The sequence below is a fragment of the Dama dama genome, chromosome 18 (genome assembly GCF_033118175.1).
Source record: "Dama dama isolate Ldn47 chromosome 18, ASM3311817v1, whole genome shotgun sequence".
Lineage (NCBI taxonomy): Eukaryota > Metazoa > Chordata > Mammalia > Artiodactyla > Cervidae > Dama > Dama dama.
The window spans coordinates 43,804,531-43,820,838 of NC_083698.1; the positions used below are offsets into that span (position 1 = coordinate 43,804,531).

The window sequence follows — 16,308 nt, forward strand, 5'->3', positions numbered from 1 at the left end:
ACTGTCTGAGCTCCAGGAAAATAGATAATGAGGTCGTCTGGTTCACTACTTTGTCTTTAGCACCTAGCATGATGTGTGACACATAGCACTCATTCATTAAATATTTACCGAATAAGTAAGTGAACTGGCAGATTGTTCTCCACATCAGCAATGGGGAGATGGTACCTGAGATGTGGTCTGACTCCTCATCTAGATGTAAGGAATGCTGAACCAGAAGCATTCCTACAATCCCTGACTTTGGTCTTGCTTAGGGCAGAAAGGAGGGAGGGAGGGTGAGGAGACTAAGTTGCTAAATAGTAAGTAACCCACAGAACTAGAAATTGCTGCTTTTTTCCTTCAGACACCCAATGAGTATTATTTTGAATATAGAATTTTGAGTTATTCATGCTAAGGATTTCCTATGCCAAATAAGGTAAGAAAGAATGAAAGATGGAATATTTTAGCAATCAGGGTAAACTAGCAGTAAGTCAGTTTGAGACAGGGGTGGACGTAGGATGTTGGCAGAGTTAATCAGATTTTATCCTAAAGTCTCAGGCAGCCAAAGAAGCTACTTTATGTAATAGCACAAGACTGAAAACAACACCCATGTCCATCTAGAAAGGAATCTATGCAAATGGAGTACTGTGCAGCTGTAAAAAGAAGCGGTTCTGTATATTCACATGATCTCTGGAATGTATCGTTAAATGAAAAAAACAAGATGTGCAACAGTGTGTCGAGTATACTAGTATTATCTGAAGAAGGGAAATACAGCTACTTATATGTATGGAATATAAACCAAACACTAGGAAAACTGGTTATCTTCAAGGAGAAGGGGGTCGAGTGAAGAGGAGAAAATTACACAGAAGACTTGACTTCTCTCAATGTTCTTTAGTTTGTAGGGTTGACTTTGGAACCATGTCTATGTTTTAAATATTATAAAGCAAAAATTTTACAAGATGGGTTAAAAAAAGAAATTCCTAAAGATTGAGAGCAAATGAATCTGTGTATTGAATTAGTGGCAACTATACAGAAAGGAATTATTTCTAATAACTTTATAATATAGTAAGCTAACTCTACCCCTACTGTGATAGACCCTAAAGATAAAAGGAACTATGTCTTAGTTTGCCAGGGCTACTATGAAAAAATACTGCAGGCTGGGTGGCTTACACAACAGAAGTTTCTTACCTCACAGTTCTAGAAGCTAGAAGTCCAAGATCAAGGGGTCAGCAGGATTGGTTTCTTCTGAGGCTCCTCTTCTTAGCATGTAAATGGCTATTTTCTCCCTGAGTCTTCACACAGTCTTCTGTGCAGTCTTCTGTGCAGTCTCTGTCTTAATCTCCTCTTCTTATAACACCACCAGTCATAGGATTAGGACCCGCCCTAATGAATTCAACCTTAATTACCCCTTTGAAGACCCTATCTCCAGATATTGTCACTTTCTGAGGTATTTCAGCATATAAATTTGGAGGCACACAGTTCAGCCCATAAAAGACTATAAAGAAATTTAAAACTATATTCCATGTGCAGTGGTAATATTGGTATTGGGGTATGTGTATAGTTTTTAGCCTGAGCTAAGCCCCTAGACACCTTGAAGCAAAGGTAAACTGTACCTGTTTTCCTTTCCAAATTCCTGACCCCAAACATCATGAGCAAAATTTAAAAGTTAAGAGGTACGATGGGGTGGGAGGTGGGAGAGAGGTTCAAGAGTGAGGGGACAAAAAAAAAAGAGTGAGGGGACATATGTGTATCTATAGCTGATTCGTGTTGATATATGGCAGAAAGCAACACAATATTGTAAAGCAATTATCCTCCAATTAAAAACAAATTAGTTTTAAAAATGTAGTTATTTAAGCTGATGAGCTAAGTGATATATTTGTTATGCAACAATAGTAACCAAAAGAGAAGCCTTTTTGTCCTCAACCCCTACCAAGAAAAGCAGTTTTCAGGCAGGTGGTGGGGCCTGAATTTTATCAACCTTCTAGATAGATATCATTCTACCTACCAGTTTGCAGGATTAGGGAACACATTAGGGGAACATGATGTCATAAAAATATAATCAGGAAAGTCCAGAATGTGGACATGTCTACAGGACAAATAAACTGGCTTTTTCACAACACAAACAAAAAGTTGCAAGAAGAGAAAAAGAAGGGAAATTTGGTGGTTAAAAAACTTGAAAGACAGATCAAGAGGTAAATTCGCCTTGGGGGCATTGGGTCCTGATTCAGACAGACCAAAACAAAAATATTATTTATGATACAACTAGAAAAATTTGAATACTAACTGGATATTTTATGGTATTAAAATTATAGTTAATCTTTTCAAGCTTGATAGTGTTATTGTAATTATATTTTGTCCTGTTTTCTTTTAAGGGTCTTTATCCTAAAGAGATAGATCCTGAAGAAAATGGATGAAATGAGGTAAGGTGTGGGGTTTTTGTTAAAGTAATTGTGTATGTTGTGGAATCTGGGGGTACATGGAGTGGAAGGATATAGTTGAAACATGATAGGTCATAGGTTGGTAATATTTTAAGCAGGATGATAAGTGTATAGGAGCTTATTTTATTGTTTTGTGTCTGAAAATGTCCAGTAATGAAGTGTTGTTGATGTTGTTATTGCTTTTTTTTTGAGCAGAAAACTGTCCTTCAAAATGTTTGCAAGTATAATTCACTGAACAAGCATTTCATTCAATATTAATTGAACACTTACTGTGTGCCAGGTACTCAGTTAAACTGTGAGGCTGCAGATGTGGATTGGTCATGCCAATCCACAAAGAGGCAAAGGTACTGCCTCTTTGAATCTAGTTTATGGTTTAGTGGCAAAGAAAGCCTGTACACAAATGAAATATAGGACAAAAAACATGCTAAGTATTACAAAAAGGAATAGACTGTCTAGAACAGTTTCAAAAACATTTATCTTTACCGAATCCATTCCCACCCAGCCATGACTTAGATGCTTGACTCAGCATTTACATATGAGTGTTCCAAGGCCTAGCATAATATAAATTTGAATGTGTATAGAAAATATGACCTCAAACTATTTGAAAAACTCTGTGTTATGATATGACTGCAGTTTTTCCAGCATTACAGAGCAGGGGAAACTCCATGTATCTACTTCATGCTTATCTTTGTCAGCTAGGGTTACCATAGCAAAATACCATAGATGGGGTGGCTTAAACAACATTTATTTCTCACTGTTGTGGAGGCTGAAAGTCCAAGATCAAGGTGTCAGCAGATTCAGTTCCTGATGATTGCCTTCTTCCTTGCTCAAAAATAGCAGCCTTCTGGCTGTGTCCTCACATGGAGAGAAAGCATGACGGCCTGGGTGTCTCTTCTCTAATCCCATCATGAGGGCCCCAGTCTCAATGCTGCCACCTTAAACTAATGATCTCCTAGAGATTTCATTTCCAAATATCATCACAGGAGTTAGGGCTTCAGCACAGCCATATGGAAGGGAAACAGTCCATAGCAGCAGTCTACTTCAGTGTATCTTCAAGGTACAATCCACAGACCCAGCTATAATACCATGACCTGTTGAGCTTTAAAAAATATTCAATATCAGAAATCTTGCCCCAGATTCAGTAGGTCTAAGTTGAGCCCCGGCATCTGACTTTTTAATAACCTCCTAGTAACTATCTCAAGCATCCTAGATGAGAACCACTAACTTGGAAATGGCCATTAGTGGTGGCCACATGTGGGGGGAGGGGCAACTAAAACATTAAATTTCATAAGGTCAGTATTTCCATCCCCCAATTTGTACTTTCTAAGTTTTTAAAATTAATTTTTATTGGAATATAGTTGATTTACAATGTTGTATTAGTTTCTACTGTACAAGAAAGTGAATCAGTTATACATATATTCACTCTTTTTAATTTTATTTTTTAAATTAATTTTTATTGAAATATAGCTGATTTACAATGTTGTGTTAGCTTTTGCTGTACCTGCAGAGTGAATTGGTTATTATATACATATATCTAATCTTTTTTAGACTCTTTTCCCATATAGGTCATTACAGAGTACTGAGTAAATTTCCCTGTGCTCACAGTAGGTTCTTATTAGTAATTTATTTTATATATAATAGTGTGTATATGTCAATCCTAGTCTCCCAGTTTAATCCCTCTTCCCCGCCCCCATTTTCCCCCTTGGTAACCATAAATTTGTTTTCTACATCTGTGACTCTATTTCTGTTTTGTAAATAGGTTCATTTGTACCAGTTTTTTAGATTCCACATACAAGCAATATCATATGATATTTGTCTTTCTCTGACTTACTTCACTCACTATGACGACCTCCAGGTCCATCCGTGTTGCTGCAAATGGCATTCTTTTGTTCTTTCTTATGACTGAGTAATATCCCACCATATACATGGACCACATCTTCTTTACCATTCCTCTGTAATAGGTGTTTAGGTAGGTTCCATGTCCTGGCTATTGTAAATAGTGCTGCAGTGAACACTGGGTGCCTGTATCTTTTTGAATTATGGCTTTCGCCTCATATATGCCCAGGAGTGGGATTGCTGGATCATATGGTAGTTTTAGGTTTTGTTTGTTTGTTTGTTTTAACATTCCCGAGCTTTGCTTTTTCCTTTGACTCTTAATGGTTTTTATTTTTTAACGTTTATTTACTTCTTGGTTGTGTTGGGTCTCTGTTGCGCCTCTCAGGATGTCATTCTGGTGCGGCCTTCTCTCTGCTTGTGGCGCACGGGCTCTGCAGTTATGGCTCAGGGTCTGGACTTGCAGTGCCCAGGCTCAACTGCCCTTTGGCATGTGGGATCTTAGTTCCCCGACTAGGGATTGAAATCATGTCCCCTACATTGCAAGGCAGATTCTTAACCACTGGAGCACCAGGGAAGTCCCCATTTTTAGGTTTTTAAGAAACCTGCATACTGTTATTAGCAGTATGCAGGTTTCTTAAATTAGCGACTGTCCAATTTACATTTCCACCAACAGTGTAGGAGGGTCCCCTTTTCTCCACACCCTCTCCAGCATATATTGCTTGTATACTTTTTTAATGGTAGCCATTCTGACAGTGTGAGGTGGTACTTTATTGTAAGTTTAGATTTGCACTTCTCTGATAATTAGTGATGATGTTGAGCATCTTTTCATGTGCGTCTTGGCCATCTGTATGTCTTCTTTGAAGAAATATCTATTTAGATCTTTTGCCCATTTTTTGGTTAGTCCAGCTTGTATCTGCATTATTTTCTTTGGCTGCAGCACTTCAGAAAGCAGCATGATGTTTTGGGTTGTTTTTTTTTTTTTTTTCCTTCCCAGAATGAGAAAACTCTTCTTCAACACAGGACCTTTGCATTTTCTTTTCTTTTTTTTTTTTTTAATTTTTTTTTATTAGTTGGAGGCCAATCACTTCACAACATTTCAGTGGGTTTTGTCATACATTGATATGAATCAGCCATGGATTTACACGTATTCCCCATCCCAATCCCCGCTCCCTGCATTTTCTTTCCTTGTATTTCAACTTCATTTAACACGTTTGCACCCTCCCAAGAAAAAGAAAATTTTCTAGACTGTTTCAAGGGATTACACACATGATTTATTAAAATATATATTCCGTGTAAAACCGTGATTTTGCTTTCAGTTCACTAAAATGTGCAACACATTTCATGGGATTAATTTCTAAAACACTTTGGGTCTTGGAATGGGTTTCAAGATGCTACAACTAACTATTGATTAGTCACAAATTGATTTGCTTAATTTGTCGAAAATTTTGCTTCTTCTGCCTTGTGTCACCATTGCCTGCCTGAGTGTGGGTTCTTGGCTTCAAACCACCAGCCTAAAGTGATAGAGTTCCCTGTCCCATGTGTGCCGGGCACAGTGAATGCCAGCACAGAAGGAAAATACATATCCCCCACCTTCAAGATTAAAATGCAGATGGGGAGAGAAGAAATCACAAGGGATTATAAAAAGTGTAAGGCAGTTTATAAAGTAATGACCATGTTCCAAATTTTTCCTTGTTTAGATTCCTTTTAGAATGTGTATTTGTCTGCCAGCTTAATTGACTAGATAAGCTGAGTGATTTGTTTTCTTCATTCCTCTGAGCTTTGTATAAATTTGCATGAAAGAGAGGGAATAGCCATGATCTTCTGTCTCTGAAACTTTTGCACAAAGCTTAGGCGTTATTGGAGTTCTTTATTGAGAGGATTTGACTTCCAGGCCATGCTTGGAATGAGCTGTGGTCAGGGACATGCTCCACCCTCCTCCCCTTTCACTCTCACTTCGGTCATTGCTGTTATGTAAACTCAGTCATTCTTTCCCTTCAAGCTCAAGTTTGCTCATCTGGCCAGTACCTTTTTCCAATGGACCAGCCTTCTGTAACCTCTACAGGGAGCTTTGTCACAAACATGGGTCCTGGTTAGCCTCATGAACTGGCCGAAGGATCCTTAAACTCTTATGTTTAAGAACTCATTTCTTTTTAAGCCACATTTTATAATTCTCAGACTCTGAGAATGGAAAATCATTCCACAGGCCTTAGAGACAGGCGATTGAGAGCTGGCTAATAATGAGTGTTTCCTTTGTTTTGAATAGCTAGCTGTTCTCACCATTTCAGAGCACTGACTCCAGTTCTCAGCACTTCCTTCTTGGAACCTGCCAGATGCACCGCATTGAGGGGCAGCATGCTCTGGATCTTTGGTCCTGGGGTCTGGCTCTGATACTGTACACATTTGATTTTACACCCTCTGTGTCTTCCTCTTATTCAGTCAGGACATAGACATAAAATGCCTATTTCACATTTACTGATTTCTCCTTGGGAAGAGAATTACAAGAGGTAAGAGAGCTAATTTCCCAAGAAACACATCTTAAAGGGTACAGCTGGACCCCAGGAAATTCGCCACCTAGCCGGCCGGACAGAACTGTTCAGCAGGCTCTTCATGTGATCATAAGTGCCTTGTCTACTAAACACCCCTTGAGATTTCTTTTGACTGTAAGTCAGATTGACACGGAACCCAGGATTTCTGCCTGCTTAGGGCTGCTAGAAATTCAGAATCTGACTTTCTTACTGCTTAGATGCTTATTTGCCTGTTGTACTGAGATGAGCAATGTGACAGGTATCTCTGGGAAGTGAGGGCTTGGTCTAATTATCATGACAAGATCTAAGCTAATTTTATGTTTGTGAAAATTGGTCATAATCACATATTGTATGATTCCATTTAATGAAATGTCCAGAATAGGTAAATCCATAAGGTACAAAAAGTAGATTAGTGGCTGCCTAGGATCTGGGAATTTTGCAGGGAGAGAAGCAATCAGAGTGGCTGTTTATGGGTATGGGGTTTGTTTAGGAGATGATGAAATGTTCCAAAATTCTTTGTGGTGATGGTTGCACAACTCTGTGATTATACTAAAAACCATTGAGTCATACATTTTAAATGGATGAATGGTATGAAACGTGAATTGTATCTCAATAAAACAGGAAATACACAGGCAGCATCAGGGAGGGTGTGTACACAAACTTATTTCAGTGAAGGAGACAAGTCACCATCCGTCCCTGTAGGAGTAGTCTGGTCTCTGATCCTGTTTACTCTGACCGTATATACACTTTCTATTTGGGGCCTTTTTATAATCTTATTACAGTTAGTGAGCAACAGTTAAGAACCACAGTGAGGCCTTGGTTACAGCATTTCTTTGTTTTCCATCAACAGTAAACATGACTAATGTCCCCATAGTTCAACAAAACCACATACATGGGATCAGGAAGTTTTGTACTCACACCACGGGCTACTGGGGCTGACCAACTGGAGATGTATCTCCTTAGAGAGACAGTGGTTGGCTAAACTTGAGCTCCAGAGCCAAGATGTTGGTGAAGGGTGGGAAATGATCTTCCTCTGACCTGGGGGTGAAGGCTGCTGTGGAAGGAAACCTGAGAGCAACGAGAGTTCTCTTTCTTGGTCTGGACATATAGGCTGGGAATTCGTGAGAAGAGTAGATTTTGAGTTCAGTGTTCCTCTAACTATCTTCTAGTCCAGCACCCCTTCTTCTACCTCAAACCCCCCGTCACTGACCTCTAAGGAAAATCATACCAGGTCGGGGACACAGGAAGCTGGGTGGGGGGTACCTATGATGAAGTGACTGCACCAGAGAAAGGGTGCAGCAGGAACAAAGAGTGGGAGACAGTTCCTTCCTGTCACTTAGTAAAAAGGGTCTGTGATGGTTAATTTTATGTGTCAACTTGGCTGGGACACAGTGCCCAGATAATTGGTCCAATATTATTCTGGATATTTCTGCGAGCATGTTTTTGGATGAGGTTTACGTTAAATCAGTGGACTTTAGATAAAGCAGATTATCTTCCATGATGTGGGTGGACCTCATCTAATCAGTCAAAAGCTTAAATAGCACAAAAGGCTGACCTTCGCATAGCAAAAGCACATTCTGCCAGCAGACTACCTTACTCCTGCCTCTGTAGCATCAACTCTTCCTGGCTTGATAGCAGAACCTGTGGATACAAACCACAACTGTTTCCTGAGTCTCCGGCCTGCTGCTGGCCTCTGCCGTCTGATTTTGGACTTCCAGGCCTCCACAATGGCATGCACCAATTCTTTAAAACAAAACTCCTTCACTATATATACAGATCCTCTTAGTTCCATTTCTCTGGAATACCCTGACTGACATAGGCCCATAGTACTCTCTTTAGTAGTGACACTTGAAGCAGAACAGAAGTACTGCTTTGATCTCACCAACAGGAGATTAGCAGATGGCAGACCAGGGACGGGAGCTTCCTGAGCAGGAGCTGAGGCCTCAGTGCAGGGGCTCAGTGAGCATCGCTGTGAGAGCGCCACCTGAGAAATGCTCATGGTGTCTCCACCTAGAGAAGAGGTGCTAGAACACCAGCCTTCTGAGCTATACTCATGGCTGGTTTTATCCCTGGAAAAACTACAGTGGGTTCAACTAGAATACTAAAGCCTTTCCTGCCTGCCAAGCCAGAATCTTCATGTGGAAAGCTTCTTATAGGGAGAGTCAGTCCAGGTTGACTCTACAGGCTTGGAATGGGTCATTTTGAATTTCTGTTCATTTTGGACAAAGCTAATCAAATGCTCATTAGGCACGGGCAGCAACAGAAATCCCCATGTTCAGTTTCTCGAGCTGCCTTCAGACAGTGGAGGCTCCCCTAGCAAACAACAAACAGCAACTCTGCGGAGTCCTTGTGCGCTGGGACAATGCGTGGCAATCTGCAGGGGCTCATATCCTGAAATAAATAAACGACATCCATTTAGTCACGCTTGCTGCAGACTATGAACTTCTTTGAAACATACAGACACATGGATACTCTGAAAGGAGTCACGCTGGGAAAAAAGATGGCAGGAGAAAGGGGCTTGGCATTTTGGAGAAAAGGAAGGGAGCTCCACATGGGCAGTTACACAAAGGAAGGTGTGGAGGAGGAAACGAGGAAGCAGGAGCAAGGCAAAGGCCACGGCCCGCTGGAACAGGAAAGTCAGCCAGAATGCACACTGCTCGGTCTTTGAAGACGGTTCCTTCAAGTCCCACCCTGCTGTGAAGCCTAAGAAAGCTGGGGTGGTGAGGATTTTTGCCTGGGAACCTCTCAGACCCACGCTGTCCTGCTGCTCCTTTGGCACACGGCATGGTTTTCTGGAACTATAAACATTTCTGTACAATGGTCCTGATTCTCCACTTAAAATAAAGGTAAGCCCCCTCGGCCCTTGTTTTTGGAATAGTATACTCTTAGTGCAAGAAATATGAACCAAACTAGGATTTAAGCACAAAACCAATTAGGAAAGTTGGTGCTTGTAAAATAGTTTGTAGTACTGAAGGAACAGGCTTCTGGGCTGGTGCCTTCTGCAGTGACTCCCTGAAAACCCAGAGAACTGACCCCCGCCCAGCACCCCCAGGAGCTATAATCTCTGCCCAACTTAGGAGGGTGGGGGATCAGGGGCTGTCCCTGAAGCTACTGAATTCATGACTTGAGAAATGTGGAAGTTAGATCAGGAACCCCCTGCTGTTAGCGACATGAAGCTTGACCAAGCAAGTGGAGAGAATGTTTTAAAAACATAAAAAAAAAAAAAAAAAAATCCCACCACTAGTAACAATAATGGGGACCACTTTTCTATGCTTTCAATATTTGGAAGAGTGGTGCTTGCTGCTGCTGCTGCTAAGTCGCTTCAGTCATGTCCGACTCTGTGCAACCCCACCAGGCTCCCCAGTCCCTGGGATTCTCCAGGCAAGAACACTGGAGTGGGTTGCCATTTCCTTCTCCAATGCATGAAAGTGAAAAGTGAAAGTGCAGTCACTCAGTCCTGTCTGACTCCTAGCGACCCCATGGACTGCAGCCTACCAGGCTCCGTCCATGGGATTTTCCAGGCAACAGTACTGGAGTGGGTTGTCATAGCCTTCTCCAGGGTGGTGCTTAAGTGGTTGAAAAACCTGACTCTTGGATGTTGCAAAGTAATTTTTCCTTTACCCTTGGAATCTTTCATCTGTCTACCAAGTATATCTTGGAGGACAAAAGGGAGCAAGCCCTTCTCTCTTCTCTTCCTCTCCCTCCTGAACCCTTGAGTCACCCATCAGCTCTCTGCCCCCTCAGGGTCTTGCTTCTCCCCTCCCTCTGTTCCTGGCTAGCAGTGATGTGGCTCTATCCAGGCTTCTCCCAAGTGGAAGGGCTTAACCTACTACTTCTGGACGCTTCTGGCCACTGAGCCACGCACGTCTGATACCTCATTTAACCCTCACGACAGTCCTGCAGGACAGCATGTTATTCTCATTTCACCGATGAGGAAATGGATGATCAGGGAGGTCGCACTGCTAGGAGTTGGTGGATCCAGGATTTGAGCCCAGCTTTGTTTGGCTCCTGATCCTGGGCCCTTCCCACATCGTTAGATCTTGTGTCATTTTGCATTCCCTGCCCGTTGGACAGAGCCTTCCAAAGGAGCCCTGCGCTCACTCCAGGTGCATGCACTGAAGGGACCCTGTGGAAGGTGCCGGTCTTCAGGCCAAAGCTTTCTGGGACCCATAACTCATAGTAGGAGCTGTTGGACCTTTGTTTCCGCCCTGGGGACTCCTTCCCCGGACGGACACATCTTCATTTCTGGCACATTCTTTTTGAAAATGAACTTGGTGGGAACTTATGGTTTCACTCCCCAAAAGTCCACAAAATTCCAAGCAAACCCCAAATCTTGTAGGTTGCAAGGAGTAAGTATGTTATTTTTGGCAGAAATAATTGTAGTCTGGCAGTAAGCTTCTAAAAACATAATAAAAGTACTTTTTAACATCCTGTTTTTTCTTCCTTTTGTTGATTTTTGAGCATTTCTTCCCAAGCAAAGAGTTATGCAACAAGATTTCAAAATTGCCAAACTTTTGTTTTATTGGTAGTTTTATTTGGTTCCTTTTCTGTTTCCTTGCGTCTTATCTGCTTTGAACTTTAACCTAGGAATTGAAGTGACCATAAAGCATGCAGAGAATGGCCTAGAGACCACATGGGGCTGGATAAGTTTCTTGGAGCAAAGTGAAAAGCTCTGAAAAGCTAATTGTGGACGGTAAAGGTCATCCCTGGTCCCTTGTCCATTAGCAGGCAAGCCTTGAGCCTAGCAATATGGATGTCTATGATAAATGGTCCTTGCTCTTCCTGCACCAAAAACTTCAGATCCCTGTGTCTTCGGGTGGGTTTCAGAAACATCCATTCCCCATTTCCCATGAAAGCCAATCTGGTGCAGGTATTAGAAGTACGGTTAGGAAATAGACATCTTCATCCAGATCCTGGCTCTGCCACTTCCTAGCTGTGTAATCTTGTGCAAGTTACTTGACCTCTTTGTGGCTCAATTTCTTTACAGTTAAATGACAATGATAAAGCATCTATTTCATAGGGTTGTTATGGGGGTTGAAAAAGGTAATACTACATATAAAATGTCCTGGCTCTGCCATTAACTAGTTGTTGACATGGGACAGCTCACTACAGCTTTCTGAGGCTCAGCTCTGAATAGTAAAAGTAAAGGCCTGGGCCCAAACCCTAAGATTTGGAGCTTCCTAGATCCTGGGGAAACCTACACAGGCCCCAGAGAGCAGATGGATAACCACACTTAGGTGTAAAGCTCAATCATTGTGAACAAGCCATGTCAGCTGATAGTGAAGCCAGCTTACATAACAGAGGCATTAATGAGGGGGGCAAAGACATCAGTTTTCTAATGGATGGTGTCCACGGCCTACTGCGAGGCCACATAGCTGAGATTCTGCACAGCCCAGAGGGGTGCCTCCCTTCAACAAACATTCAGCATGTGGGGATGATGTAGTGACAAAGTAAATGTTGAGAACCATTGGCCTGTGGGTAAGAGTATTTATCTGGTGTGATATTCTGTTTTATGATAAGAAATAGATATCTGATCTTTTTGCCTATTCCTGGCATAATGCTCCAGAGCCCCTTCGAATTTAAGTGATGAGAGTGATAAAGGTGCCTTTTTCAAAGAGATGATTTTTGGACCCCACCTGACGATGAGGGCTTGCTACCAGGAGAACCAACAATGTGATTAGAGAGAACTTTCAGTCACATGCCCTTGACCTAAGGGGAGGGGAGAAGGGCTGGAGACTGAACTCAGTCACCAATGACTAGTGATTTAACCAATCATGCTTAAGTAATGAAGCCTCCAGAAAAAGCTAAGGGGATGATAGAGGATGAGATGTTGCATGGCATCACCGATTCTCAATGGATATGAGTTTGAGCAAACTCTGGGAGATAATAAAGGAGAGGGAAGCCTGGCATGCTGCAGTCCACAGGGTTGCAAAGAGTCTGACTTGACTTAGTGACTGAACAAGAAAAAGCTAAGAGGATGGGCTTAGGGGAGCTTCTGGGCTGGAGAACGGGTGGAGAATGAGGAGAGTGGTGCGCTCTCTGCGTCCTTTCCCCCTGCCTGGCCCAATGCAGCTCTTTCATCTGGCAGTTCCTGAGTTACACAGTAAACTTTTAATCTGGAAAGTAAAATGTTTCTGTAAGTTCTGTGAGCCACTGTAGTGAATTAATGGATCCCAAGGAAGGAGTTGGCGGAACCTCCAATCTATGACAGGTGACAACTGTTCTTGTGATTGTGTCTGAAGGGGGGTGGGGTGTGAATTTTCATAGGACTGAGCCCTTAGCCTGTGGGATTTGATGCTCTCCAGAGAGTGTCAGAGTTGAGTTGAACTATAGGACACCCAACTGGTGCCTTAAAATTGCTTGGTGTGTGGCAAAACCCCACATGTTGGAATTGGGAGCAGAAATATACCTGGCATCAGAAAGACCTAGGTTCACATTCCAGCTGTGCTGTTTGTTCTTTGGGTGACCTTGAGCAAGTCACCTAACCTCTCCTCGTGTTGGTTTCTCCAAGTGCTAGAGTCATTATTAGATAAATAAGTATATTAAACACCTATGACAGTTTCTGAGAGAAACTTTTTTTTTTTTTTTTTTAAATTTTTGGCTGTGCTGGATCTCTGCTGCTGTGCATGGGCTTTTTCTAGTTGTACTGAGTGAGGGCTACTCTCGAGTTGTGCTACACGGGTTTCTTGTGCAGTAGCTTTTCTTGTTTTGGAGCACAAGGTCTGGGGCACATGGGCTTCAGTAGCTGCAGCTCACAGGCTTAGTTGCTCTGTGGCATGTGGGATCTTAGTTCCCAGACTAGCAATCCCCTTATCCCCTGCATTGGCCAGCAGATTTTCTTTAACCACTGGGCCACCAGGGAAGTCCTGAGACTAATCTTATTACTAATAACTATCATTGATTACTGTTACCATCACCTACATTTTAGCATCATCAGCAGGTAGGAGGAGGGAGGCAAAGGGCGAACTTTGTCGGTTAGACTGGCTCTGGAAAAGGTACTCAGGTGGGCTCAGTAGATAAGGCAAGCTAGAATTTGGAGGGTTTGTTGTTAATTAATTTGGCTGCGCCAGGTCTTAGTTGTGGCAGGCAGGATCTTTTAGTTGTGGTGTGTAGGATCTAGTTCCCTGATCAGAGGTAGAACCCTGGGAGCGATTGCATCGGGGATATAGAGTCTTAGCCACTGGATTACCAGGGAAGTCCCCAAACTAGGATTTGGTCCAGGCAGCCATCAGTATCTTCAGGGGAAATGACTGTCTGGATGGAGTCATGGTTCTCGAGCAATTGACTCATTCCCAGCCCATGGGGGCTGTGGGAGGGTGGATAGGAAGGCATACAGCTGGCAAACAGCAAGACGGAGTAGCCTCTAAGGGGCAGGTCTTCAGTCCTAATGAAGGCAATTGAGGCCCCAGGGCAGCATAACCAACTAGGTCACTGCAGGGTGAACATCCAGTAGAGGAAGGAAGGGGAGGAAAAGCTATGATCTGGGTGAGCACCTAGGCGCTCAGAGTTCTGCCTCACTGATCACAGCCACCAGTGACTCTGGCACTCAGCACAGCTCCTAGCAGTGTGATCCTTGGTGCCCAGGGAGGCGAGTGGTCAGTATATGGTGCACTGAGGGAGACAGGAGTAAGGAGAACATTCTGCAACAGTGACAAGGGCCCAAACCTGGAAGAAACTGACTTTTCTTATCTGCCCAGGATGCACATGTAGTTTTTTTCCTTAGAAAAGAGAGCTCCTGGGTCTATCCCAGCTATCTACTCAGTTTTTTAACAACTGCTGAAGCAAAATGAAATGGACAGGCTGGAGGGTAAGAATAAATAAAATTACTTGGCCTGAAGATTTGGTGGAATTTCCCCAAATAGTTTACCAAATATGAAATGTTTTAGGCTCAGACTGGGATTTTTTTGTTTTATTTCTTTTTAATTTAGAAGCTTGAATACTTGAGCCTGTTATAAACTGTATTACCAGAAGTCTGGAAGTTTATACTTCAAGTTCCTTGTTATTTTTTTTTTTTTTCCTACTCACTTGTTTGTAATCATGCACTCACTACTCATGAGGGGGAAAAAAATAAACCTGGGCTGCTACTGCTAAGTCACTTCAGTCGTGTCCAGCTCTGTGCGACCCCACAGACGGCAGCCCACCAGGCCCCTCTGACCCTGGGATTCTCCAGGCAAGAACACTGGAGTGGGTTGCCATTTCCTTCTCCAATGCATGAAAGTGAAAAGTGAAAGTGAAGTCACTCAGTCCTGTCCGACTCTTAGCGACCCCATGGACTGCAGCCCACCAGGCTCCTCCGTCCATGGGATTTTCCAGGCAAGAGTACTGTAAATCTGGGCTAGATGCAGCTTTTCTAAAGCCCTTCATTTTTTTTTTTTTTTTAGAACCTGCTCCTACGATTTTCATTTACTTTAACGTCTGTTTATAGTACAGTTGCAAATACCTTTTGCTCCTCTACAAATCGCCACATGAGTTTGGCCTCAGCTTTGTTTGAACTTACTGCGATTTCTTGTTTATGCTGCCTGTGAGCCAAGTGTCTATATAAGGCCCACTCAACTCCAGTTGTGTGTTGTTGGATTTCATCTACACTTCAACTTTGAAACAAGTTCCCTAAATGAATTAGTTTTATCTCCTTGCTAATGAAATTATCACCAGCAGCAACACCATTTCCTTTTATTTATTTTTCTAAAAGGAAATGCTTCAAAGTCTCTGGTTTGAAAAAGAAGAAAAGTTGGCTTATATTTTTATATATTGAAATCTTTTCAGTGAAGATTCTAGACTTGACTTTTTTTCCTTTTAGTTCATGATCATCATCTAATTTAATAATACTAATTTATCAAACTTCTTATGACATAGCTGTATCTGAAATATCTTCCAACTCCCCCTGGAATAAAAATTTCAACTTAGGTATAGGATATAAGAAGACAGTTTGGAGACAAATGAGTCAAGATTATTTTTTGTGGATTTCATCAAAGCCGATTTTAAAAATATTGTGCTATTAAGCTGTTTTTTAGATCAATAATTATGTGGGCCTAAAGTTTTACATAGGTAAGCAGAATTTATATTTTCATTTAGCAATGCATAGCTTTTTGTTACCTATTAATGGAATACAAAGTGCTCTTGGTAGTTATTTTGGTTTCAAGTTAGCTTCCTATCTTCATGATCTTTATTAGATTTAACTGGCCTAAAACCAGCTAGAAAAAAACCCATTACAGCTCTAATTTATTCATTTCACATTCACCGACTCAGAAGCTTTTATAAAGATCTATTCTATCAGTCAGTAATGTCTTGGTCTCAGCATTTTCATAGTTGTAACTTTAGACCTTGTCATTGTAAAGAGATCCTCTTTTGGTACTGTTAGAAATAATTTTGGTTTGGAAGTAAATATTGGTAGATTTATTCTTTTTTTTAAAAAATTATTTATTTATTTATTTTTAGATTTATTCTTAGTTGTTGAGTTTCATTTGCAAATGATTTAAAAGGTGAATGAGAATTTTTTAAAATGGAATAGAGAAAATGTAGGTGGTTTCCTCAAG

General features: G+C 41.7%; 1 protein-coding gene and 1 long non-coding RNA gene across 9 annotated transcripts in view; one reads left to right on the forward strand and one right to left on the reverse strand.

The window, feature by feature from the left end:
- Positions 1-2,023, reverse strand: part of LOC133072203 (uncharacterized) — a 28,903-nt gene extending 26,880 nt beyond the window's left edge. For 2 of the 4 annotated variants that reach the window (XR_009696666.1, XR_009696665.1), the window contains exon 1: positions 1,165-1,574. This is a non-coding gene — a long non-coding RNA (uncharacterized LOC133072203). Of the gene's footprint in view, positions 1-1,164 lie in introns of all 4 variants that reach the window. The other 2 variants (XR_009696668.1, XR_009696667.1) reach the window with 2 other exon arrangements.
- Positions 1-16,308, forward strand: part of LHFPL3 (LHFPL tetraspan subfamily member 3) — a 630,765-nt gene that overhangs the window by 590,619 nt on the left and 23,838 nt on the right. For 4 of the 5 annotated variants that reach the window (XR_009696661.1, XR_009696662.1, XR_009696664.1 and 1 more), the window contains one exon: positions 2,349-2,396. Coding sequence is in view for 1 of the 5 variants with exons in the window: in XM_061165192.1 (XP_061021175.1) it covers positions 2,349-2,362 (14 nt within the window). In the remaining 4 variants the exon portion in view is untranslated. Of the gene's footprint in view, positions 1-2,049; positions 2,169-2,348; positions 2,397-16,308 lie in introns of those variants that run through there. The other variant, XR_009696663.1, reaches the window with a different exon arrangement.